Source organism: Leptonotus elevatus, chromosome 3, assembly GCF_054856555.1.
Source record: "Leptonotus elevatus isolate MCC_2025b chromosome 3, RoL_Lele_1.0, whole genome shotgun sequence".
Classification (NCBI taxonomy): domain Eukaryota; kingdom Metazoa; phylum Chordata; class Actinopteri; order Syngnathiformes; family Syngnathidae; genus Leptonotus; species Leptonotus elevatus.
In genome coordinates this window covers 29,554,966-29,582,880 of record NC_141241.1, presented here as the reverse complement: position 1 = coordinate 29,582,880, position 27,915 = coordinate 29,554,966, and the positions used below count along the sequence as shown (strand labels likewise).

The 27,915-nt window shown below is 40.1% G+C and overlaps 2 protein-coding genes across 2 annotated transcripts; both read left to right on the top strand.

The window, feature by feature from the left end:
- Nucleotides 1-1,425: 1,425 nt before the first annotated feature.
- On the top strand, nucleotides 1,426-22,065 carry mesd (mesoderm development LRP chaperone). The gene is made up of 3 exons (XM_086072376.1): nucleotides 1,426-1,607; nucleotides 15,490-15,722; nucleotides 21,680-22,065. The coding sequence occupies exons 1-3, from the start codon at nucleotides 1,461-1,463 to the stop codon at nucleotides 21,942-21,944; spliced, it is 645 nt and encodes a 214-aa protein (XP_085928502.1). The 5' UTR covers nucleotides 1,426-1,460; the 3' UTR covers nucleotides 21,945-22,065.
- On the top strand, nucleotides 9,473-12,591 carry LOC147178134 (uncharacterized). The gene is made up of 2 exons (XM_086072459.1): nucleotides 9,473-9,891; nucleotides 10,402-12,591. The coding sequence occupies exon 2, from the start codon at nucleotides 11,215-11,217 to the stop codon at nucleotides 12,397-12,399; it is 1,185 nt and encodes a 394-aa protein (XP_085928585.1). The 5' UTR covers nucleotides 9,473-9,891; nucleotides 10,402-11,214; the 3' UTR covers nucleotides 12,400-12,591.
- Nucleotides 22,066-27,915: the final 5,850 nt, after the last annotated feature.

Sequence of the window (27,915 nt, the reverse complement as noted above, 5' to 3'; positions counted from 1 at the left end):
TTCACATACACAAACACACACACACACACACACACAGTAAATGATTATAACGAGTATATCAGAATTAACTCACCTGAATAAGTCCCATACAACAAAACTGTAGAAGGTTTTTGTCCAGAAGTCCACTGTCAAAGAAATCGTTTTCTCTGAGGTCTGGAAAGAGGGATAATTGGAACTCCATGCACAGGCTGCGAGGGAACGCAAAATTTTGTCAATATTTGCATTCGCACACTGAGAAAAATAGCTTTTTACAAAAGCATACATTTCAAGCATAACTTTGATTTCAGCACTACAGTGTTCCCTCATTTTTCGCTGGGGTTAGGTTCCAAACAATACCAGCAATAAATGAAATACCCGCAATAAATGACTTCCAAAAAACTTCAGTGTTTTTCAGGTACTCGCTGGCAAAGTTGAGATGGGCAGCTTTGATCTTTTTTGTGAGCAGAGGCTTCTACCTAACAAGCCTTCCATGAAAGCCTTGTCGATTGACTTTTCTTCTGATTGTTGAAGCATGCACATGTGTCCCAGATGCAGCAAAAGAGGTCTTGCAAATCCCTTGGTGTGATGTTCGAGTTGGCTTTTTACCTGAATTATCATTTGTCTTGTGGTTCTTGCTGATATTTTTAGAAGGCTGTCCACTTCTAGGCAGGATTGTAGTAATTTTCAGTGTTCTCTAGTTGCAGATGATCTGCTTCACAGTGGAATGATGAAGCAAATTTTTTTAGATGACTTTATAGCTTTCCCCAGACAGATGTGCTGTCACTACCCACTTCCTGAGGTTCCCTGAGATTTATTTTCCTCTCATCCTTTGACTACACAATTGATATTTAAAAAAAGAAAGAAGAAAAAGAACAATGCTTGAATGGATAAACCTACACCTATTATTTCATATAAAATGTAATGGTTCAGATTGAACAACAAAATCAGGTTGAAACAATTGGAAAGTCCAAATTGCTCAAGAGGTTCACAAACTTTTGAGCAGCACTGTAAAATATATATTGAAACAAAAAGTGAAAATAATAATTTATTCAAAAGAATGACCCACGTGAATCAAAATTAATTTTGACCCAATTTTTCCCCCCAACACACTTAGTTTTATTTTGAATACATTTTAATTTTTTGCAAAATTCAAGATCAAGACAACAATTTTCAGTTTCAAGTTTCATTTTTCAAGTACAAAACTTTTTACCCTAATTTAACTCCATAAACTTACTTCATAAGTGTGTATCAAACTTGTAGCCCTTGGTATTAATCAGTACTGTACCCACAAAGTAGCTCTGGCTTTCAAAACTGACCCATGCAGTACGCACTGCAGTATATGTGTGGTGAAAATAATTACTTTGAAAATCCCTTAACCAACGTTTTCGTTTCCTGTCTACTTTTACTGCTGAGACGTGCCCCAAAGTCTTGTGACCGAACTTGCAAAGTCGCTAGCCAATCAGGTCAGACCATCTGTAAACATGGCGTCTGACTTTCAGTGGAAATATGTAGCACTGCTCTTTTGTTTGCTTTATTCTTTAGCTACTGAGAGTAAAATTAAGCCCAAGAAAAAGGACATAAGAGACTACAATGATGCAGATATGGCTCGTCTTCTTGAACAGTGGGAGGTACTGTAACAGGCTGCATTTTATTTAGTCGATCGTTAGTAGCCCGTAGCCGTTGGCTACCGTACCCACTATGCGTCCTCGATAACGTCGTCGTCAAATATGCTAGTTTGAAGACCAGCCTGCCCTTGAGTGTGAATTTGCTGCTGCTGGAGCGACTGTCACAAGGTTGCTTTGCCACTTTGATGTATCGGTTGCATGAGATTAAAACATTTTCCCTCCCCGAAGTGGTTATTTTGACGTGACCGGTGTTTTGCCACGAATCGCGCGAGCACAAGTACAAACCCTGCGCCAGTAAATGTGTACCAGTTTGTGGAATAGCGGCGATTGTAAATCGCCCCGAAAGTGCTGGGTCAGGCGTTCGAATCCTGCTCTGTATATTTTATTTACGAAAAAAAACTGCCCCAGTGAATGTGTTATAGCTCGTGGCACAATCATACTTGCCAATTTTGGTTTGTGACAAATAGGGAGATTTTTTTCATCGGTGTATCAATCGGCCCCCTTGTATTCAGAGATTTCTCTAAAAATATTCACCCAAATAAATTTGTGATTTTCACATGTGTTATTGAGATCCACAAATACATCCGTGATTTTCACGTGTTTTTCAGATCCACAAACATTTTTGCGATGTTCACGTTTTTCAGATCCACAAACATATTCGTCATTTTCACGTGTTTTTCAAATCCACAAACATTTTCGCGATTTGCACATGTTTTTCAGATCCACAAATGTATCCGTTATTTTCACGTCTTTTTAAAATTTTGTGTGTGCATTTACCATGACTTTTGCTTGCGAGTTGTCGAAAGTGCGTTTGTGGATCGTTGCGCACGCGCATTTATTTTTGAGACAAACAACACGCCGTTTTGAGATATTCACACACAACAACCCTCAGATATTCACATGTGTCTAAGGCCGTCTACGGGGAGGCAGTGTTACTGTCTCTATTGAACGGGCACAAACCGTTTCTGTTTATCGTTTAAAATTGGACATTGAAAAACAGAAATCGAGTCTTTATCTGACCTGTCATTGTGTGTTTAATTTACACAAGTCGGGAAACAATATGACCTTAGTTTGTTTCCCTTGAGCTTGTTTTGCTTTCACTCGAAATACCCTTTTTTTCTGCTGTTAAATTTTCTTCTTCTACGCCACTTAAGCAGCAGCGGCCAAAGAAGAAGAGTGTCTTTCGAGTGAAGCTAAAACAAACTCGAGGGGAACAAATTAAGGTCGTATTTTGTTTCCCGATTTTTGTAAGATCAACACATAATAGAATATCTGATAACAGCTCGATTTCCGTTTTTAAATATCAAATTTTAAACGAGAAACAAGAGACTGCCTGTTGCTCTTTGGCCGCTGCACTGATCTGTATATATTACTGGATAAGACTTTTGAAGCCGCGAGGCTGCCGTTACTCCTCTCAAGAACAGCATGATTTATGATGTCTTAAATTTGTTAAACTTAAACAAGAGGACTTGAGACATTATACATTATACTTGCCTTAAATATATGTATGAATTACATTCTTAATTATGTTTACAGGAGGAAACTTGTATATTTGTTTTAATTAAAGAATTATAACTAATTCAACAAAAGACGCCTCTGCCAAATCTAATATTGGGGTCTAATGAACTGGGCGATTAAAAGAAAAAGGGGGTCTTCAAAGCAACACGTACTGTGCTGTCTACTTGTTAAAAAATAGTGACCACCCCGCCACAAGTTATAGTTTTATACAGATCAGTGGGCTGCTGCTGCTTTATTAGCGTAGAAGAAGAAAATTTAACAGCAGAAGAAGAGTGTCTTTCGAACAAGCTCAAGGGAAACAAACTAAGGTCGCATTTTATTTCCCGACTTGTGCAAAATAAACACATGATGGCAGGTCAGATAAAGACTCGATTTTTGTTTTTCAAAGTCCAATTTTAAACGAGAAACAGAAACTGTTAGTTCCCGTTCAATAGAGACATTAACGCTGCCTCCCCGTGGACAGCGGAGGAACGGGCCTTAGACACATGTGAATATCTGAGGGTTGTTGTGTGTGAATATCTCGAAACAGCGTGATGTTTGTCTAAAAAATAAATGCACGTGCGCAACGATCCACAAACGCACTTTTGACAACTCGCAAGCAAAAGTCATGGAAAATGCGCACACAAAACTAAAAAAGATGTGAAAATCGCGGATACATTTGTGGATCTGAAAAACACGTGAAAATCAAGAAAATGTTTGTGGATTTGAAAAACACGAGAAAATGGCGAATATGTTTGTGGATCTGAAAAACGTGAAAATCGCGAAAATGTTTGTAGATGTGAAAATCACGGATGTATTTGTGGATTTAAAAAGCACATGTGAAAAATCACAAATTTATTTGTGTGAATATTTTTTAAACAAATCTCTCCCCATACACTTGTATGGGAGGGGGCTTAACAAAATCCAGCCATTACTACAGTATTCACAAGTCGTCGCCGTGGGAAGGGAGTCTTACACAGCAACCAGAGACATGCATCAATTAATATTTATCAACTTGGGATCCTCCTTCTATTGTCAAGTGTCTGGTCATCTCTTTCATTATACATCTATGCCAGGGCTATTCAATTATGAATTCAGTTGGGCCAAATTTTCAAATCAAGAAATTTAGCCGGGCCAGACATATTCGGCGCCCACTAAACAGCTGACAATGACACATTTCAAACCAATATGGATGAAAGATATTCACTTTTATTCATCTCCCTTTTAAATTTGGAAACATGGTAAAGGCATATTAAAGACATCATAAATCACAATAATAAAGGTGTTATTGACCAGAACCAGGGGTGTTTATTTATTTATTTATTTAAATACAAATAAAATACATTTAATACAAACATAAATAAAATACTGTAAATAATAATTTTGGTCACATCTTACCCAGGCATACATCAAAGTGCATAAAGCACAAATAATATTTGTTCCTGGCTACGTCTGAACTTGGAACGTTATAAAGTGCATTTAAGTGTGTGTTAAGCTCCCGTTAAGTTTCGCACACACCGTTTGATGCACTATACAGTGTAAGGACGTTATCAGTAGTGTTGTTCCAATACCGTTTATTCTGCCGATTCAGATACCCATCTTTGCAGTATAGGCCAATGCCGATACCATACCGATATCTTAGTTTTTTGTTTTTTTTCTCAACATGAAAAAGCTGTCCTGCCATTGCTTCAAAGCATTTAAAGGCCAATAGGATATCGGCATGCAGTGAACATGTCACACATCAGTAAATGTAGTTTGTGCACATGCTAGACACAAGATGCTGCATCCAAAGTCCTATATTAGCGTCAGTATTAATGGTATTGGCATGTTACTTGTTAATACTCACCCATACCGATACCGCTGTTTTAATGCATTATCGAGGCCTCTGCCGATACCAGTATCGGTATCTGAACAACTCCTAGTTATCAGTGTTGCAACAGCAGAGCAACTAGGGGTGTCAGGATCCGATACCAGCAAAAAACAACATCGGATTCTGATTGGATTACATCCAAAATCTCCGATATTAGCACTCGTATACAAGCAGCCCATTCCGTTCTCCACTCCTCTTCTATCCAGTAGCGCCCACGTGATCAAAACAACTGTCTGTGCGAAGAAGCTAATGTAAAGGTTAGGCATCAATAACATGTAATCGAGTGGAACCAGGACTATCATTACTGTTCTCCCGGAATCATTAAAATGTTAAAATGTCGGTGCCGAATTTTGATTCCCAGTTTGCCACACGGAAGAAAAATGTATACCTTATATTGAATATACCGTTTATATCCCCCAGCCCTATACGAATGAGAGCAAAATATGTCCGGGCCTCGCCCAGCATTCCCGCCACCGTAGGGTATCGCTTCTTTTCCGGGTCGGCCCGCCAGTCATCAAACGTCGACCTGTCGTGCTGGTGGTGCTTATGTTCCAGGTCAGCCCGCGGCGGGGGTACCGCGGCAAATGCTGGACGGCTTAGCCTACACGCTACTTGGAAGAGTGAAAAAAACAGAACAAAACTTGTAGCAGGAGTCAGAGCTGTATCGGGAGGAGTGAGTCTTGCTCTCTGTTTTAGTAGATTACCGCCTTCCTAATGCTGTCGCACGTAGGGCCGCCATTTTATGTTTGTTTGGCTCCAATAATTTCATTAGAAGTAGAACTCTTTCATTTATTTAGCGATTTTGATGCGGATTGTTTTGTTACAAACATCAGACATGTAGCAATGCTAATTGTCTTCCTTTTCAGTCTGAAGAGACCACAAATAATCCCTAGGAACCATTTTAGTTGCTAGTAGTGAATGCTGGTCGGATTCCGTCAGCAATAAACGTCCCTGTGGAAACACAAAATATTGTTTCCGGCAACTTCCAGGTGCCACAAATATGTTATTTTATTTTATTTTTAAAATAGCTACAAGTTTTTGTGGTCAATCCAACCGACTTAGTCGACTTTTTTTCCCAGCCCTACATGGCTCCATTTTCGGGAATGGTGGGTTTGCTGGCCGCCGGAGGGCTTTGGACGCCCGGTGAGTGAGGACGACTCACAGGCGCGGCCAAATTAACAAGACCGATGGTACGTTCCATTTGTGCTTCCCACTCAGGAGGAATGAGGGCTCACGGTGAGCTTCGTGTGTGTTTGCGAAATCATGACGTCAATATTTCATCCATGTTGGTCTATATAAGGGATGCACGATAATTATCGGACCGATAGTTATTGGACTAATATTGGGGAAAAAATACGTAATTTCTATTGGTCCGATATTGAAATACAAGAACGTTGCTCAACTTGCTCTAGTTACTATCACTTTAAGAGCCCAAGCCTCCGCTGCATGTCGGAAGCAATATGGTGCCGTTGCGTGCGACTTCAGAAGTAAACGTGAGCCTGGGCTCTAGATGGCAAGGTGGTGCGGGTTGCCTGCTTTTGAGCAGGCCCCGCCGGATCGCTTACCGAGTTGTGAGTTTGAGTGTGTGTGTGCGACTTTAACGAAAAAAATAAAAGTAAACAGTTAGCCAATGGTCAAGCTTGGCGACTGCCCGATGCAGATGGCCCAGAGTTCCGAGGCAACGCATCGGTGGCCAGTTTTGGCAGCCGAGAATGCTCAGAATCCGTAGTGGTCACGACCGGGCCGCCATGCCTTTTCTGTTTTAAACTGCTTTTACCTTCGTTGCTGCATACTATAATCGTGTGGACTTAATCAACATTGGAGTACAGTACAAATTGACGAATTCCAGCGACATTTACCGGCCGCACTTTCAGCAGGGATGTGATTTTTCCGCTAATTTGCGGAATTCCGCTTTTTTTATCTCCAAAAATAAAATGTTACAATTTTTTAAGTGGTAAAAAATCCGATTTCGTCTCTCGACAGCATTCCATTTTAGTGTTTCCGTAACTGAAATGAAACGGATCTTGCGATTGGCTGAAGTCTCCGTGTTGACCAATAAACGCGCTTGTTATAAAAGCATAGGCGTATGCCATTTTTTGTTGACCAATAAACGCGCTTGTTATAAAGGCATAGGAGTATGCCATTGTTCATTTCTCAGACGTTTTTGCCGGGTGTTTAAAGAAAGATGTCCGTGATCGAACGCAAAGATGCTCCGCGAGTTAAGGAAATTGACAAGATCGTAAAAAACAAGTTTTGATGGGACTGGTTAGAGAAGGATATATCTAGAAATGTTGGAAAGAAGACTGTGACGAATTTGTTCAGTGACTTTATTCGGAAGATCGATCGTGCCGGGAAAGCGCTTTGCATTTGGTGCCATGATACCATTGACTATGGTGGGAGAGGTTTCAAAGCTCTTGAAAGTCACGCAAAGAGCAAAAAACACGTGAAAGAACTCCAGTCAAGAACAACAAATTATTCCATCGCTGGAAGTTTCGGTGCCCAAACGAAAACTCCAAAACTTTACGGCCTCCATCCCTTATTGACATCACAATCGGAAGCGGTAATAGAGAGACGTGATCCACCCCAACAACCTGTACCAGTTGCTGATAGAGTCGTGAATTTTGAGGTCGGTGGTAAACTTTTCAAATTAATCGAAATCAAATTTTCGAAAATATTATAACGTAATAAAAATGGCCATAAATATTTAACATGGTTAATCATTGACACAAACTCAAATGAATGCTGCATGTTTGCACTTTAGAGGTTTCAATATGTTGACTGTCTTGATGTATGCAGTTACAGAGATTATCTTAGTCAATCATGCATTCGACGAATGCATGATTGTGTTTTTACCAGAGCTTGCTGCATGAGGTATTTTATGTTTTTGTTATGCATTATGTATTAAATTAAGAATGATTGATTAAATGATTTATTGCATGGTAAATATATATGATGATATTCTCAGTGATAGTTTTTAAAAGCAAAGGCAGTCCAAGGTTTTTGAATGTGACTGATTTTGAGTTGACTAAAACTGCAATTTTATATGGGATAGTTCAATATACATTGAAAATTTATGCTGTTGTTTTGTCTATTTCTTTGTCATCTGAGTGCATTGAAAGTACTTAAAAACACGGAAAACCCATGAGCTCGGGACCTAGCTGAGTGCCCGCGGCCCCCAGACTCCCGGCTAAATTTTCAGATAATTTCACTTTGGTCAAATCACATCCCTGTTTCAGACAAGATGGCTCAAGGTGCAACCAGCGAGACCAGTGTCGGCATGTTAGTCTGGCGGGCGCCGTACGAGGCAAAGTAAAGCAGGGCAGCTGAGCCGAGCATTCACTTAGCTAAATGGCTAATACTAGTCAGGATAAGTAGCTCAGAAAATGTATGGATGGATAGTAAACGCTACGACAGCACTGAATACAAATGGCCATGACTCGTTGAAGTTCAGCTACTCTATGGTGAGTCATATTTTTTTTTTATTGCGGTCCTTTCAATATCTACAAAATAGCCGGTAGGCATTAACTACAATTTTTGGGTTCCTGGGTTTATTTTAAAATGTGTGTGCAATGTGCATTGTTGAAACATCACTAGTGCTATGTAAATAATTTTGTGACTGATGTATTTGTTGAAGCATTAATAAATACTAGCGGGAGTCGCAACAAAACGCAGGCAACTGTATTACCAGTAATAATTACTGATAAGCATAAGAGCTTGACCACTTTGTCATCCTCCGACCACGCTATATTAGTAAGAAGCGAGATTTAAATGTTTTAGGGCAATTGCCGGATAATAATTTCAGACCAAGCACAGTTATTTATGTTTTTAATTAAAAAACAACAACATAAATTGTGTTTATTCTTTTAATTGCTATCATCTGTACTTTTACTATCAACTGCAATTGAGGACATCTAATTTGATGATTTATCACACCACGTAATATTTTCAAGTGAAGTCAAAGTTATTAAGCTTAACAATTAGCCATCTAAACAAAACAAGCTAGATAGCCATACAAGTAAAGTTATAATAAAAATATGACCACTATGTACCAGTTCCTATAAGGGTAACTTTTTTTTTTTTTTTACATACAGGCATGTGATTTTTCCGCTAATTCGCGGAATTCCGCTTTTTTTTTATCTCCCCCCCCAAAAAAAAAAATCCGATTTCGTCTCTCTACAGCATTCCGTTTTAGTGTTTCCGCAACTGAAATGAAACCGATCTTGCGATTGGCGGAAGTCTCCGTGTTGACCAATAAGAGCGCTTGTTATAAAGGCATAGGAGTATGCCATTGTTTGTAGACCAATAAACGCGCTTGTTATAAAGGCATAGAGTATGCCATTGTTTGTTGAGCAATAAACGCGCTTGTTATAAAGGCATAGAGTATGCCATTGTTTGTTGACCAATAAACGCGCTTGTTATAAAGGTATAAGAGTATGCGGTTGTTCATTTCGCACACGTTTTTGCCGAGTGTTTAAAGAAAGATGTCCGTGATCGAACGCAAAGATGCTCCGCGTGTTAAGGAAATTGACAAACTCGTAAAAAACAAGTTTCGCTGGGACTGGTTAGAGAAGGATATATCGACAAATGTTGGAAAGAAGACTGTGACGAATTTGTTCAGTGACTTCATTCGGAAGATCGATCGTGCCGGGAAAGCGCTTTGCATTTGGTGCCGTGATACCATTGACTATGGCGGGAGAGGTTTCAAAGCTCTTGAAAGTCACGCAAAGAGCAAAAAACACGTAAAAGAACTCCAGTCAAGAACAACAAATTATTCCATCGCTGGAAGTTTTGGTGCCCAAACGAAAACTCCAAAACTTTATGGCCTCCATCCCTTATTGACATCACAATCGGGAGCGGTAATGGAGAGACGTGATCCACCCCAACAACCTGCACCAGTTGCTGATAGTCGTGAATTTTGAGGTAGGTGGTAAACTTTTCAAATTAATCGGAATCAAATTTTCGAAAATATTATAACGTAATAAAAATGGCCTTAACTATTTAACATGGTTAATCCACAAACTCAAATGAATGCTGCATGTTAGCACTTTCAGTTTTCAATATGTTGACTGTCTACAGTATGCAGTTAGTACAGAGATGATCGAAATGATTGTGTTTTTACCAGAGCTTGCTGCATGAGGTATTTTATGTTTTTGTTATGCATTATGTATTAAATTAAGAATGATTGATTAAATGATTTATTGCATGGTAAATATTATTTCCAATGGTTAAAGATAATTTATTATTTTGTAGCTAATTTGCAACGTTTTTTGTTACCATAATAAATACTCTGACATGTGAATGTGCATGCAAGTTTAGACTAAATCCTTTTTTATTTACTTTGGTCGCATGACATTTAGGATTATAATTCAAATAATTATTTAAATTATTTAATTGTTTACTGATTATTGTTGAATTTCTTTTATTCTTCAGGCAATGCTGTTGGGAGTGCTGGCCGAAAATTCTCTTCCGTTCACCATGGCCCCAAAGCTCATCACACTGTCAAAGGAACTGGCAAGGGATCCAAAAGCTCTGAATGGACTGTCCATGGATAGAACCAGTGCATCATACAAAATGAAGTATGGCCTTGCTCGCACTGTGCTTGATGAGACTTTAACAAACTTAAGATCCTCCCACTATTCAATGAACATTGACGAGTCCACCAGCAACAATCTACACCGTGTCCTGTGTGTACTCGTCAGCTATTTCTCCCCGTTGACAAAGTCTGTTGTGGTGGAACATTTAGCATCTTTGAGTGTTGTTAAAGTTGACAGCAAATCTCTCTTTGATGAACTCTCAGCCCTCATGACCAAGAACAATATTCCCTGGAGCAATTTGGTGTCTGTGTTGATGGACTCATGTGCAGTGATGCGGGGTTCCAAATCTGGAGTTGAGACGCGTTTGCGAGGGGGACCAGCACCACATCTCCTTGACATAGATGGGGATACCTGCCACCACATCCACAACGCCTCCAAGCATTTTTGCAAGCCATTTGAGTACAAGATTGAAGGACTCCATAATGATCTCTTCAATGATTTCAAGTGGTCAACCGATCTGAAGGAAGCTCTTCAAGAAATTTGCTTTCTTACAGGCATCACCTTCACCATGCCAGAGAGATTTGTCAGCCATCGATGGCTTTCAAACTATGATGTTTCAATGTCCACCTTACGCCTCATGGATGTCTTTACCATCTTCTACCATGCATTTCTTGGCAGAGAAGATTAAGAACTCTATCTCCCCACCATCATGGCCATCTACCACAAGAAGGATATTCCAAGAGAAGTCAAAGCCAAACTCAAAGACATACAATCAGCTTTAGGCAAAAAGCACATGACTGAGGAAGGAAGGAGGAGGAAGCAGAGGATCTATGAGAAGATATTCTTCACAAGATTGGATACGCTTCTCACCCTCAACCTGTACACAGCAGTTCTGCCCTTGCTGAAGAACTATGTGATCACCTTTGAGACGAAAACACCAATGATCCACAAGCTGAACGACAAGCAAGTGGCCTTCTTCAAGAAGTTCTTGTCCTGTTTCCTGAAGCCAGAGTCCATTCAAGGCTGTAAACTGACAGAAATTGAGCTGAACAACAAAGCCAACCAACTCAGAGAAAAGGATATTTTCTATGGTGGTGTCACCAGCAAATTGATGGATTCTTCCAACAAGTCGTCAGTTGTGTTCAAGTTCAAAGCCAAAGCCAAGGCAGCATATCTGGCATGTGGACTGTACCTTCAGAAAAAGTTGCCCATGAACAGCAAGCTTCTGAAAGCAGCCTCTGCCATTGACCCACTTGCCAGAGGACACAGCTTAACTTTAAACCTACTGAAGAAGCTGTCATCGTTGGTCACCAATGTCCTTGATGAGTCAGAGCTGGGGAACTATGATCTCGAGGTGAGAGAATACCAGTTGGACAGTGAGTTGCCAACACCTTTGGACTCAGAGGGGAAGGCAATTGCACTGGATCGTTGGTGGGCTCAAGTCTTTGCTGTTGGAAGATACCCAACCTTGGCCAAGATGGTGAAGGCTCTCATGAGTTGCTTCCATGGGCCTCAAGTAGAGGGGGCTTTCAGTGTCATGGGTGATGTCCTGAACCCCAGAGCATGCAGAATGGACATAGCCACATACAGTTCTATTCAGACTGTGAAATATGCCCTAAGAGCAAGAAAGACCACCTCTGTCAGCCATTTTGGCAGGAAAGACATTCTGATGGATCCTGTGCAGTCCAAACTGTGCCTAAATCTGAGGACATCCTCCAAAAGGTACAGGGAGGAGAAGGATGCAGAAGCAGCTATGTTGTCTGCAAAACGAACAGAACTTGCTGTGAAACAGGACACTCAAATGAGCAAGGCTGCCTCAAGAAGAACCATCAAAGCTGCACAGAAGCAGGCTAGAAAGACCCATTCCAAAGCAATGAAGTCTAGGAGGAAGTAGTGTTTGTGTCATGTGAATGGATTGTGCTCAAGAATGAACACTTGTATATTCCTGTAAATATGTTGAATGTTTTAATGAGCAAAAAATAGAAAAACATTATTTATGACATAAATAATTTTTGAATGTGACTGATTTTGAGTTGACTAAAACTGCAATTTTATATGGGATAGTTCAATATACATTGGAAATTTATGCTGTTGTTTTGTCTATTTCTTTGTCATCTGAGTGCATTGAAAGTACTTAAAATCACGGAAAACCCATGAGCTAATAGGGGGCCTTCGCCCCCCTGGCCCCCCCACCAGGGCGCTGCCCTGGACCTAGCTGGGTGCCTGCGGCCCCCAGACCCCCGGCTAAATTTTCAGATAATTTCACTTTGGTCAAATCACATGCCTGTACATAGTTGCAAGATAGTACAAACCTGATAGCTGCTCCCATGGGTTCTTTGCTGTCTTGTGGATGAAACAAATGCCTATCTTGAAATGTATATCAAAATAAAAGTCCCAAATTGATTGTTTCATTTTAGTCACACCACATAATTCATAAAATGGGCACCATCGGATAAACATATCCTTCAATGACCCTTTATTATTTTAAGCTGCAACAACAGATATATTTGTAGTTTCTCCCCCAAAAAAGTTATGCGTTATCGTATCGGTGTTGAGGAGCAGGAAGTTATCGGTATCGGTGGCAAAAACGGTTATCGTGCATCACCAGTCTATATGAAACTATAGATAAGGTTCAATGTTGATGCAAAATGCGAAATGTTTGTCGGTGTTAGCAGCTGCTGTAAAAAAAAAATAATAATAATTATACCCTGACTTGGGTACAACACATGTTTTTCAATAAATACATGAAGAACACACGTGTTTTTCATTTTTAGAAACAAGGTTTTGTAAAGTATTTATCGCGGAGAAGCAAAAGGAAAAGCAAGCACTCTCTTGCATTCTGCAGTGGACTCTAGGTGCGTTCAATGACTGTACACTTTTGGAAATCTCGGATATGCATAGAAAAAGATCAGACGACTCAATGTTAATGTTTTTCGATTTTGCCTGCCTCTGCCTCATATTGCACTTGTGTTCCTAAATGGCTATATTAGACATTTTTGATAGATTTTTATTTTATTTAATGAGAAAAACGTTTTACAATATAAATGAAGACAAAGTACTATTTATCTTTTTTTTGTTTTTTGTTTTTGGCTGATCCGAAAACCGATCTGATCCGTGACTAATACGTGATCCAATCCGAACCGTGACTTTTGTGATCCGTTGCACCACTAGTAGTCGCCTATCCCTGGTCAGGATGGTACCACATCTGCCTCAGTCGATCCTGAATAATTTTAGTTGACATTAGCAATTTAAAAATATGGCAAAAAGAAAAGCTTTTCCATAGTGGAAGTTTCATCCAACCAGAACCTGCATCCGTTTATGTGTATTTTTCAAAAGGGAGACCCACGATGCGATCCGCTTGCATTAAAAATAGTGCTGTCAAAGTTAAAGCGTTAACTAATTAATTAATCACAAAAAATTATCGCATTAATCATGAATTAACGCAGATTTAATCGCACCATTAATTTTGACCATAGATTATTCTTTAGAGTGACAGCGGATGGCTACGTTTAAGGTACCACAGGTTTTTTTAGCTATAAACATAATACGTGAATTAAAGTAAAGCATTTAATAAATGTTTGCGTATTGTGGTCATTTTTTTCCCATTTTAAATTATGCAAGTAATTAGGTGATTAGAAAAAGAGGAGGATGAGCGTGTGCAGTGGGTAAAAAAATGTTGAAGGCGTCCTCATACCATTTAATGTCAAAATAATTAACACATAACCGGTGCTCTTCAAATTTGGTGGGGAAAAAATGGTGATAAAAAAGCCTTTTTTTATTAAGCGATGAATCGTGATTAATCAAAATTCTAAAATGGGATTAATCTGATTTAAAAAAACTGCTCTAATTAAAACACAGCCCATTTCTAATGTTATACAGCAATCAGCAGCTCAGAGCAGCTCCTGCTGGAGCTGGTTCAATCTTTATATGCACTGGGCTCCTCTTGGGGGTACTCTAAGTAACAGAAGGGCACCTTTGAACAACACTCGAACAACGAGTTTTTGAACGGAGTATGTGCTCACCTCGGGCATATTTCTGTGGTGTTGTTTTTTTTGTAAAATAAACTTCCCCGTGACGCGAGAAGGCACATTAACTCATTCACTCTCAGCTATTTTCACTGAATCAACCCCCTTTGCTCCCGGCTGTTTTACTGGATTTTGACTGATTTTGCAAGGCCCACGGAATATTGTCTTGTATTGCAAACATGGAACCTACGAAAAGAAAGATAAGAGTCTCTTCTTTCGTCAGGAAAAAAGTACATTTCTGTCTGTTTCTGTTTTACAGCAATTAGTATTAGAACATACCAAAGTTTTCATCATTATTCACAAATCTGTTTAGAACTGTGGGTAAATGAGCTTTGTTGCAACATGGCCCTGGTTGATCTCTTATACTCTGCTGTCAACTGCTGGTCGTTTTTGTAATTACTACCATTGCTTCACCCGTTCTTTGCAGTTCAGAGGCTGCATCAAAGCCTTCTGTATGCGCTAGCATAAAATAAATACGTCTTTGGGACACTTAAAAGATTGAAAATAGAACATATTTATAAAATTTTGGGAGCAAATGAGTTCATGTATGGGGGAAGCCGTATTCAAAGTATTGATTCATGGTTTTATGAATCGATTTATTGTGCTATGAAAAGGAATATCGATGCGATTATTTATTCATTTATTTATTTTTAAAGTCAGCCCTACTGCAAGCCAAAGGAAAGTTTATATTTTGACATGCACATCTAGTTTCTAAAATATCACTAAATTATTTGATTATTTTTTTTAACCGAAAAGTGAAAATTAGGATCTGGAAAAGAATAGATTTTTGAAATCTCAAATGTGTAGGAACTCTGGTAGTCTGTTTTTAGTTTAATGTAAATTTAAAGTAAAATGACAATCACTTCCACAATACACATGTATGAATAAGTGAACCACAGTTTAATGACAACATTTTCCATTTCTGTGTGTTTGCCACGTTTCTTCTCTTATCTACACAGAAAGATGATGAAATCGAAGAAGGTGATCTTCCAGAGCACCGGCGAGCTCCTCCTCCCATCGACTTCTCCAAGATTGACCAGTCCAAACCTGAAGATCTGCTGAAGATGTCCAAGAAGGGTCGCACGCTGATGGTCTTTGCTACGGTGTCAGGGGAACCCACTGAAAAGGAGACTGAGGAGATCACAGGCCTGTGGCAGGGCAGCCTCTTCAATGCCAACTATGACATTCAAAGGTATTAAAAGTGTGTGGATCGCCCCACCACATTTGACATTTTATCTCCAATTTGTACCACCACAATTTCATAAGGTTTCTGTTTCTTTGCCACCAATTGTCATAATTTGCACGATCGATCAATGACGTCATTGAACAGATCAGCGAAATAAGACATTACAGCAAAAACAACCTCCCTCACTTCAGTCATTCTGCGCTATTGTGAGCCCGAAAGATAATCTATTTTTAGCCTTGTTGCGTATGCGTGTTGGAACGGATACGGAAATGATGAGAGGCGGAAGTTCCACCTTCATGGCCTCGACCAGCCAATCACAAATAGCCTTTGTGTATTTTTTTAAAATATTTATTTAATTTTTTACTAGTAAAAAGTCAGGAAACCGATTTTCTTTACATCAAATAAAATAACTAGCTACATTGTGGGTGTCATTTTATTTACATTTATTTAATTTTAACATCTCTTTAATTGTGGGAATGTTGGAAGCATTACCGCATATGTTATTGGCATTCTTTATTCTTACTTATTTTTCTCCTCCCTTTTTTTCCGTGCAATAACTCCCACATAATACATCTGATTTACTTGCTTAAAAAAGTCATGCCATCGTGGGAATATATCGTCTGCTTCTACATTACTTACAGTATTGGCACAATTTAATGTTAAATATCAACTTTTCCCCATTTGGTAATCTGCATAGTCCAGTAATCAGGACGTTTGGGGGTTAAGAATCCCTCCTCCGACTGTACATTGCAAATATATCCATGGCCATTATGCTAAGTGATATACATTTATACCAACTGCCTATTATATCAGGAAATTGATTATAATTTCACTGAAATGATTAAATGCATGTTGGCTTTCAGCATCAAATGACACTTTTCAAAAATAAGTCAAGTTAATTCAGTGCTTAGAGCAATTTTCTCTTGAGAGAGCTCAGTATTGTTTATTCGGTAATCTTACCGATTCAACATGTCATCATCATTGCTCTCTTTTTTTCGTGTGTGTGTGCGTATGTTTGTGTGCGTTTGTGCATATGTGCGTGCGTGTGAGTTTGTGCTCATTAATTCACCTGAAACCTATTAAAAATCCCATACCCTTCACCTAAACCGAATACTTAAGAATTCCGATAGTCGTGACGTTGTCAGGAGACCCGAGGAGTGATCAAAGAAAAGAGAGAAAAGTGAAATCCAGCACCGACCAGACACCACCTACTACACATAGGGTTACAAACCAGAATCTTTCACCAACCCCAGAAGCATATAAATTCCAACAAATTAGAGAGACCTCAAGAGACCAAAGGAAAGACTAAAGAAAGGAAGAAAGGATAGATGAAGCAGAGTGAGATCCACAGACATCAGCCCCCACCGATTCAGCGACCAGAGGAATAAGCATTGAATTTCGGTAAATGCTGGTGTGGTGGATCTGGCAGGCATAAAAAACCTCCACCAAAGAAGGGAGCCGTCGACCCTGGACAGGACAGGGCAAGCACAACCCCCCACTTGCATGGGTTGCCAGATAACCGTTCATTTACACCCCCAAAACAGCACAAAAGACGCGGCCAGATCTGCTGCCTCAATACCAACGGTACTTCGGGTGTTGTAGAAAAGGCAGTACCATCACATTTTCAGAATCTTTGTATCGACTTGGTACCGAAATATCGGTTCTCGTGACAACCCTAGTGGCGACCCCTGAAGGGAAAAACCGAAAGGAAAAGAAGAAGAAGACTCCGCGTACGTAACATTAACTTCCGGGCCGGCCAAGCACATTCAGTGAATCACAGTTGCCACTACCAGACAGTTGTGATGTTTAAAGTGGACCTAACCTGAGCTTTGCAGCAACAACAACCATCCTCTGGATGCCCTAATACTGTATCAAAATAATTTATTTTGTAATTCTGCCTTATTGTAGAAATACAGGCTCCACAAGATAGTCTACTGGTAACCCAGCTTCAAACGAAGGATTTTGGTGGGCATATCCAAGGCTCTTCTGCTCCGTGAGTTGGCGGGCAGAGGTCTGCCTTTCTACAAAGAGGCTTCCGCGAGCCAGCGTGCAGAAACCAGCCAGTCCACGCGAGGGATTCAAAATTGTGAGGGTGGAGTTTGCGCTGAACCTAGTGACGTATCAAAACCGATCTCCTAAAACAGCCCGTTTGAGAGTGCTGTTTGTGCTGTGTTGACACAGACAAAGAGAGATGTTGTAATCATATAAACATTACCTGCTGTATTTAATTTTTATTCTATCAGTGTTTTTGTTGTTGTTTTTTTACTTAACTCTTTGACTGCCAGACGTTTTCAGAAAAGGGATGCCGTCAGTGCCAGCCGATTTAAGTATTTTGACTGATCTTTCAAGGTCCACAGAAAATGTTCTGTTTGGACTATGGAAACACACATACTACCAAATGAAAGACTGGACTTTCATCTTTCATCAGAAAAAAAAGTTTGTTTCTACCTTATTCCGTTCTTTAGTAATCAACAATAGAAAATTGTTTAGTTTCATCCGATTTCGCTTGTTTTGGACTCAAATACGGAGAAATCAAGCTTTTAGTGAAACGATATTATTTCATGCACTCTAGTGAATTTTACACTTCTTTTTGTCCATGAATGATGCCACAAACACCTAAATAGTGCTTTACTTCTATAAAACACTACCACCAAGAATGAAAAAGTGTTTTTTGATAGCAAAATACGTTTATTTACATTCAACAGTGTAACAATTTGACAACAATTTGGCAAACTATTTACAAATGTGTGCAACTGTGGTGCTATTTACAAATATGTGGATGTTTCAACGACAGTTTTTCTTTTTGTGTAACACTCTCCTGCGTGCAAGGAGACGCAACAGCATTTGCACAACAGATTGCCTCTTCGCGTGCTCCACTTTCTTGCAGGCCGTTTTTTCCGGGGAATAGCAAGTATATACTGCAGTGTGTGTTGCCATCAAGTCTAATATCAGGATCATGCTACGGTTACGTTACGGTGGTGTTACGTCTGGCTTCCTCATGTCCTTCAGTTGCTATACCGGGTGGTAAGAGATGTTCTGATCCATCTTATCCACTCCATTCATGGTGGCATCGTAGTCCAGAAACAGTGTCTTCTCCGTGATCAGACTGTACCCGCTCCTCCGATGAATATGCATTGGACTCGGGGTACTCTTCATTGTCCGACAAAATGTCCGCATGTGCAGCTCCGGCGTTAGCAGAGCTAGCCGGTGATGCTTTATGACGTGAGAATAAAGGCCGCGTCCAACTGTGGCGTCCAACTGTGACGTCAACCTCGGGATTCACCATCATCATCAATGTGCATTGGTCGATGCTTTTCGACAACTCTCCATCGCCCGATCGAATGTCCGATTGTGTAGAAGTACCCGGTCGGTTATTGTGCGCGTTTTCCGGCGTTAGCAGCGCTAGCCGCGCTTAGCCGGTGAGGCTTACTACGTGATCATAACGGTCGCGTCAAGGCTTCCAACTTTGGCGTCAAGCTCGGAGTCATCATCATCGTCGACATCAATGCGCTTTTTAGTATTGATCGATGCTTTCCGTCTTTGAAAAAAATGCTCAAGCGTGAGCTGCTTGCAACCGGTAGCCATTGTGGCTTCATCAGCCATTGTCCCCTCAACACTCTAGCTCCGCCTCACGTCTTCTACTGACGCCCACGGTGGGCGGCCCATCCAACCTTGTGCAAAGAGAGTCATCGCTGCCATCTAGGGGCCAAAACGAGTCATTATACTAACCAGATCTGCTTGATACTTTCAGCACAGCTGCCCAAGGCTTTCCTCCACCCGTTTCCCCAAAAAAACAAAAAAAAAAACATAGTGAACGTCTTTTAACGTCCTCGGCGCCCTTCCGTAGGTTTTTACTAAACGTTTTATAACGTTTATGGCGGTCAAAGAGTTAAGTGTATTTGTTTCAACGCATTTCAATGGGTGTCAATTAGATTAGTCAATTAGATTTTCGAGACGAGATTGAGTCCACGAGACGAGATTTTCTTAACATTTTTAATATTAAATAAATCGAATGTAAATTTTCCAGTTTTCAAAATGTTTTCTTTTTATTGAGCAGACTGCAACAAAATTAATGACTTAGCTCTAAAGCGGAAATGTAAATATCAACAGGAGAGAGAATTTTTGTTACAAGCTTATTTTTCAAATGCTGCTACAATAATTGCACTTCTGGCTCAACAATAAAGATGGGAATTGAAAAGATTTTTACTATTTCCGTTCCATTTTCAATTCTGCTTAATGATTCAATTTTGTATTGATTCTTTTATCTATACTTTTTTTATATATATAAAAAATGAAAATAAACATGGTTTAGCATCAACTTCATTGCTAACTTCATTGTCTTAATTGCAGGGCTTTAAGTACTCCGGCACAGTGCCGGATTTCCGGCGTAAGAGACACAAGCCAATCTGAGGCAGAGTAAGGCTGGTCTTGTATTGAAATGTATTTGATACATCTGGAAAACACCGCCAATGCGGAGAGTAGGCCAACTTCAAAATAAACCTTCCCATACCAAGTAATATGTGGAACGCAATGCCAATGAACACTTTTATTTTGAGGTTTTTCCCGGGAGCGTTTTGTCTTTCGCGGCGCAACGGATGACTTGACTCGTCTTGTGGAACATGTATCTGCCGTTAATATTGCCGGCATAAACTATTGCAACCAAAGTCAACAAAAAACTTTGCACTGAAATCACGTTCAATCGCCAATTAAGGGCACTAAAAGAAGACTTAATTACGGTGACATTGTATTGCAGGGTGCCTGTTGCCAGTGTTTAGGGCGTCTACAGTATTAGCGTGCTAACGGTGCTAAGGGCCGCAGCTAAAGCCATCGGACTACTTTTCAAAACCATCCATTCCCGACGCTTTCCCAGATTTCATTCGATTGATGGCTTTTTGAATTTCTTCCGCTGAGATTTCTGCCGTCACAACGCTTCATTTTGTTGCAGACCTATACTTGGCAAATCCAAAGTGTCTAAAAATTCCACCTTGCTTTCTTAACTCACAGATGGCGGTTGTGAATATAATTCGCCATAATACTGCTCAAATACCCTCACTATTTCCAATGGTTTATATAAGATTGTATTAGTCATTGGGTCAGATACGGGCTTTAACATTAGCAGTTAGTAATGGCATGTTCTACAATAAGACAAAATGACGTTAACACAATTACCTAGAGTACTGACAGGAGAGAGCGTGGTTACATTAATGCCGCCGCCACTATTGCTGCTGGGTTGAGTGCCCATGAGCGGTTCACAAACGCGACAGTCATTTAAAGTTATCTTATGTTCTGTGTACAAATGCTTTTGCATAGTAGTGTTTTTTTCATTATAGAAAAGATCTTACTTACAAGTTGATTTGTGCTTTTCTTTTCCTGTAAAATATCAAACTTTCGCATTAGGCGGCATGTTTCTAGCGATGCTCGTAAACATCACCACACATGTTGTGTTACGCAATGTGCGTGGTGATGTCTTTGTCACGAGTGTAATTGATCACAGCATTTAGCAAACAATGCCAAATAATTGAAACACTGGGGAACTGGTTTGATTCCCATCCCTACTCAACAAGCCAAAGCTAAATAAATATAAAAATCTCGAAGATCTCATGCTAAGGAGGGACGAGAAATCTCGTGGCGTTCCAATCCCGTTAGATCTCGTCACATCCCTAGTGATCAAATATCTTTTTTCTTTTCTTTTTTTTACTCGCTGACCAGTGATCAGTGATTGGCCCCAAAAATCCTGATAGTGGATACTCTTTCCGGGTTAAATCGTCCAGTCAAACTACATTTATTTTGATCCTTGCCTGTGGATCCTGATATAAAGATTTAATGCAATTCACTGATTCATCACTAAATCCAAACCTTCTAAGTATTTTATAGAGAAATGTACAGTTTGTAAAGCTTCGTTTGAATTTAATTTTTCCGATCTAATATACAGCAATACACCTGTTCTCTGTGCTCCCATGCAGATTTGTGGTGGGCTCCAATAGGGTGATCTTCATGTTGCGAGATGGAAGCTTAGCCTGGGAAATCAAAGACTTCCTGCTGACCCAGGAGCGATGCTTGGACGTCACTGTCGAAGGCCAGGTGTTCCCTGGAAAGCCTGCCAAGAAGGACGACAGCAAGCACAAGCTGGAGAATGATGTGAACGCCAAGAAGAGCAAAAAGAAGACTGAGAGCACAAAGGTAGATTTGGAAGGTAACAGAGCCAGCCATGGGAAACAGGAACTATGATGGAGTGACACAGTTGTCTTGATTTGTCTGAGAAGTTGCAGGGCCACATGAGCAGGTTGAAGTTCAAGGTAATTTATCATTGAACTAATAAATAATTACTGGGTTGATTCCCATGACTGCTGATGACTCCCATTGGTGTTTTGTTGATCTATATACTGCGCTACAAATACGCTTTCCGTTTGTATAGATCCTAACGGTATTCACGAAAATCAGTCTTACGGTTTCCTTGACATACATGTAGCAATTATTGGCCGGTTGTAAATTTTACATCGTCATCAAGGTAAAAGGAATTTCATCTCTTTGTCCTGGTCACGCCAAAGTGGTGGTGGTGGTGGTATGTGTGTGCGTGTGTGTGTGTGGGGGGGGGGGGGGGGCGTTCACCTCCACAGACAGACCCCCACCCAGCTCTCTGAATTCAGAAGTCTGACTGACAGAAGAAAAGAAAAAAACCTTTCTAGAAACCTGACTGAGTGTCTTATTTTGCAACAGAAAAAATAATTATGAAATGTAAAGTGTTTGCCATTTTTAAAATGTTGACTTCATGAAGTATCCTGAATGTGTTTAATTTGTGTGGTATATTCCTCACATAACTATTCGTTTGTGTGCACGGTTTAACAGTTGTAAGCTCTCTGTAGCATTTATTTTGATGTGTGTTTGCATTGATTGAATTTTGACCTTAGAATCTCGTCTAACAAAAATCAAACTGATGATTCTTCACAAAAGTCCAACCAAGCTGGTAAGTTTCCACCAACCCTGAAACCTGAGACACAGGCACAGGACCCCTGAAGTGGGGGTGGGGCAACACCGGTATAAGACCTGCGAACCTCCGCCGCTACGTGTGTGTGCGCGTGCGCCTAGATACACCAATCCAACGTCGGCCAAATGTGACCGGACACCTCCCCCCTGTGGCGTCGGCACGTGGGGGCGAGATATAAAAACGTAAACATACCCGTGTTGACAGCGGCGCCGGCCAGCTGGTGAAGCGAAAACGGGTGCTGGAACAAGCTAAGGCCCCTTCTCATTCCCGAACGCATGGATGTACTCCGTTGTGGTGTATCCTGGACCCTGTCGACTCCTGGCTGCTACCGATCGCCGGTTCACCCGAAAAGCTTCGGCCGTGCTGCCCTCGGTGCCTACCTCCAGCTTCTTAAGGAGCTTCCTCCAGACCGTTGGACGGAAGAGCCATGCACCCCTGCTGTTTCCACAAGGGTCGTGCTGTTAAATGCGCGGTCATTGATAAACATAACGTTTATTTTCAGGGAGTTTTTCCTTCCCAATAACTTGGATTTCCTCTGCCTGACGGTGACCTGGACTGTCGTTGGGGAGTCCACCGCTATGATTGAATTACTACCGCCTGGCTGTGCTTACTTGGACGCTCCAAGGACGTCGGGCCGAGGTGGAGGAACGGCGACTAGTTAAAAAAACAAACTAATTTAAATGTAAATGATGTATTTTGACCACATTGATCTAATTTTTGAAGACACCTTTGAAGTCGGCCAAACTGTCACTGTGCTGTGCTGTCATTTACCGACCTCCAAAATACAAGACTTTTTAAACGACTTTGCAAATCTTCTTGCCGATATCATGCTGAAATATGATTATATCCTCTTTATGGGGGACTTTAATATTCACGTGTGCTGTCCTGAAAAACCATAAAGTTGAATACGGTTTATCCGCGTTGTCACTTGCTCTTCTTGTCCCGTGCGCTGATTCGCTAGCTAACAGCCAATCACAGTGATCAAATGCCCCCGACGCAGATTCAACAGGCCCAACGCTAACTCCCGACGTTGTATTGGTGTATCTAGGCCTTTATATTAACCTCTAAGCTGAACAAAGAACTCACAAAATTGTTAAAGGGTACAACCTTCATTTTAATGCATTAATATGCTTTCAATAAGTAAAAAAAAAAAAAAAAAACAGCTTGCACATTTCTTCTTGATTTTCACACTATGAAGTTTTTTTTTTTTTATATACAAAAGTTGGGGGAAATAATTTTTATTTTTTCCATAATATTCACTGACGATGTGCATTTGCTTGTTTACCTTTTATTATATTTTTCCTCCATTAGCTTTTTTTTTTTTTTTTGGTCTTGTTTTTTTTTGTCCTGGTCGACTATGCAACAGAAAACAGAAACCGAACAGAAATCACTAATGTAGTGACAGCAGGTACACCAAAGGACCACCTGATTCATCCTTAGGCCTGTTCTCATGAGACATCTGCAAATTTTGTCGGGCAGTGTAAAACGTCAAGGCTGGTTCAATGTTTTTAAGGAAGAAGATCCATGTGTTCATTTTCTATACTATGTGGACTTTATACAATGAGTTGAGTTGAATTTGAATTCACGAATGACCTTTGGTATGTGATTAAAAAAAGCGCCTTTTTGTCTATTCCATGCTGATTTGTAGCATTTGACAATGGTACACATAATTCACATTATTATCCATCAATCAATCAAACTTTAATTAAATAGCACCTCATATATTAATGTGCTGAATTAAAACATCCATAGTACAATAAAAAAAACAACGCACACACTCACAGAGGTTTGTTTTACTATCTTTGTGGGGCCATCTCATTGACAATGCATTTCCTAGCCCCTTCCCCTAACCCCAACCATCAAAAATGATTGCCTACACCTATTACTTACCCTAACCTCAACCAAAACCTAATTCAAACCTAAACTCTAAAACCAAGTCTTGACCCTCAAAAAGAGGTCTAAATTTGTGGGGCCCAGCAAAATGGCCCCACATTGACGGGTGGGCACCACAACTATGAAATCCCAAAATGTTGGCCCCACTATGTAACAAAAACAAGACCACACACACACACACACAAAACATGAGGAAAGGCAGCCGGGAGGAGCTCATCCACACTGAAAGGGCCCGACCAAAAGGAGCAGTTTCATCCCTGGGATAACCCCCACCCCACCTGCAGCGCGCCCCACAAAAAGTGAATAGCGCCACAGCCCCCCCCCCCCCCCCCCCCCAAGGATCCTAAAGGACGACTGCCCCGCCTGCAGGAGAAGACCAGCGACCACTCTCAGTCAGAGGTGGCAAATCCAGGTCCAGAAAGTAAAAACTCTGCTACAGTTTGGCTTTAGTCCCAGGTGCTAGCTAGCTCCCATGCTGCTCATTTACCTCCTAGGTAGCTAAAAAACAATTAAAAAATAATTAAAAAATATATATATATATTTCACAGTTCACACTTTTAAATACAAAACAATGAATTCAAAACTCAACAAAACAAATACAAATTTACTTCCATAAGAGTCAACAATTAAAAAAAAATGTTTCATATCGCTCAGACTTGATACATTTAAGGCAGAGGTGGGCATCGAGGGCCGGAGTCCTGCAGGTTTTGCACGTTACCCTTCTCCAACACAGCTGATATACGATCAGCTCATCAGCAAGCTCTGCATAAGCCTGATAACGATCCTGTTGATTGGAATCAGCTTGTATTGGAAGTGAGAAACCTCCAAAACCTGCAGGGACTCCGGCCCTCGAGGACCGAGATTGCCCACCTCTGATTTAAGGGATTTCAAATATAACTCAAATTCTATTAGAAAAACATTAAAGATGGGGGGTGATTTAAGAAGTCTTTGTTTATGAATAAAGAATTTGGCTAAACATAAAATTAAATTATAGCACATTTCTTTGTTCTTGTGTTCAAGAAAAGTTCCAAATGTTACAATGTCTCTTGTTTTAGGTCAATCTCCAAAATGTCCACGAGTCCAGCCTTGCCCCTGCTTCCAAAACAAAATTATGCATTTATTATAATTAATTAAAATTATAATATTATTATAAAATATTTATTTAGCACTGGCAATTTAACAAAGCACAATATAAATTTAAATGTGGCTACACTGCAGACATGTTGGCTAATGGTACATTAAACACCAAACGAGGGTTGAGCATTTTCTGGCAGTGCGATTGCACTTTATAGTCACTTTGTAGTTCGCACAGATGCGTGCGGCGGGACAAGGTGCGGCGCACTTAAAATTGGCACATTCACATATTCACCAACGTTTAAAAATAAATTAATACATTTGTTCGCACCAGCTAATTGGCTTTGGGAACAGACTGCAAAGTCACATATACAGCGTCCTGTACAGGTCTGCCCACCACCCGGAGATAGCGGTAAGTGTTTCCGTGTTTAAAACTGTTGATAGCAATAGTGCTAACGTTAGCTAAAGTATTTAGCATGGCCACGGGGATGCCGGTGAAAAAGTGGAAGCGTTTGAGGGTCGCTTATAAAAAAAAAAAAACGGCGCTTATAAAAACATTTTTTTTAAAAAGAGAAGGCATTGCAGGAGAAAGAATGGCTCACCTGTACTGCAGTACACGGCAGTTCTGTCTTTTTTCGACCCGCTTAAATGTTGTACACCAAGCGACGCCCCTTTCTTCTGGTGTTCGTAATGGACCCCCGGGAGCTGCTGCTGTGACCGACCGGTGCAAACTCACACGGTATAAAGCCAGCGAAAAGAAAAGGCTGACACTCACCCCCGTGTTCGCTGTTTAATTCAAACAGACGCTTGCTTGCAGTTTTTTTTTGTTTGCGTCACCACAACGTCCCATTTTGGCCATATTCTTTCGGCTTTAATTTCATTTCGGCAGAAAAAAAACAGCCATTTCGGCAGAAAATTTTCGACGGCCGAATATTCGGTGCATCACTAGTTTAAACATAATGGATCGGCCCCAACAGTGTGACACGACTACAAACGGGAAAGATGTAAGTTTAATATTTTTGATTTAGCCTTCCTTCCTATCCTTTCTAATAAGAGATGTGCACCTTCTACCACAAATTCGGTCCTCGAGAGCCCTTATCCAGCCTGTTTTCCATGTTTCCCTCCTGTAGCACAGCTGAATCTAATGATCAGCAAGCTTTGCAGAAGCCTGGTAACGATCCTGATAATGAATCAGATGTGTTAGTTTTTTGAACAAATCTTTAGCAGGATAAACAACATTCAAAATGTTAGTGTGTCTCTCACTTTTGGTAGAATAGGAAGTTTTAAATAAAGTGACCATAGCTTTGTAATGGCTAATTTGTCATATTTATTCCCTATGTTATTGTTGCTTTTACCAGGGAAAAGAGTTTCAGTAAGACACTGTCTAATGAATTTGTTTGTACATTTTTGTCAGTGAGAGAAATCTCTTGAATAGTAATGGTACCCAATTGTGGGTCGACACGTTGATGTTCAACTATATTTTTTGTGAGAAACAAATTCCTTAGGCAGTGCTTTCACCACTCGTTCAAATTCAAATCTAGGAGGAATGGAATAACCCAACTGTTGCATTGATTTGACCCGATATGTTGTATTCATTTAACCCTAAAAATTGGGTCAAAACTGAATAACCCAATTTTTGGCTCAAATTGATCCAAGTAGTAGTCGGTCCTTTTTTAAACTCAGTAATTGGGTCAAATTTAACCCAAATTGGGTTAAATTTGACCCAACAGTTTTGAGTGTGTATGCTGGAGTTTATTTTTATTTTTATTTGTTTTACAATATTTTGGCTGAAGGAAATAGAGAATTGTCTCACTTTGAATTTGAAGAATTCCCATTTACTGACGGGAAACCAGCTCTTCCAAAACCATAACATAAGAGAGAATGGATCTTATACCATCACAATAAGTACTATAATTTAAAAGGTTGAAGTTAAATTTCCAATATTTTGATGTCATCTGTTTTTTGTTTGGAGGTCTTAAAATCAAAGAAATAAGGCTATAATCAGTAAGAGGTGCAACAGAAATATCAGAGCTCACTTCAGAGGATAACAAATCATTTGCTGCAAGCCATTTGTCAATTCTTGATTTATGGTTTGCATTAAACCATGTAAATTTCGTTATGCCTGGATTGGCATAACGCCATACATCCACAACATTTTGTTCATTGCTAAAGGTATTGAAAGTTGCATACGGATGACTTGCTGTATATTTGGATTGCCATTTGTCCAAAAAAAATCATCTTGGACAA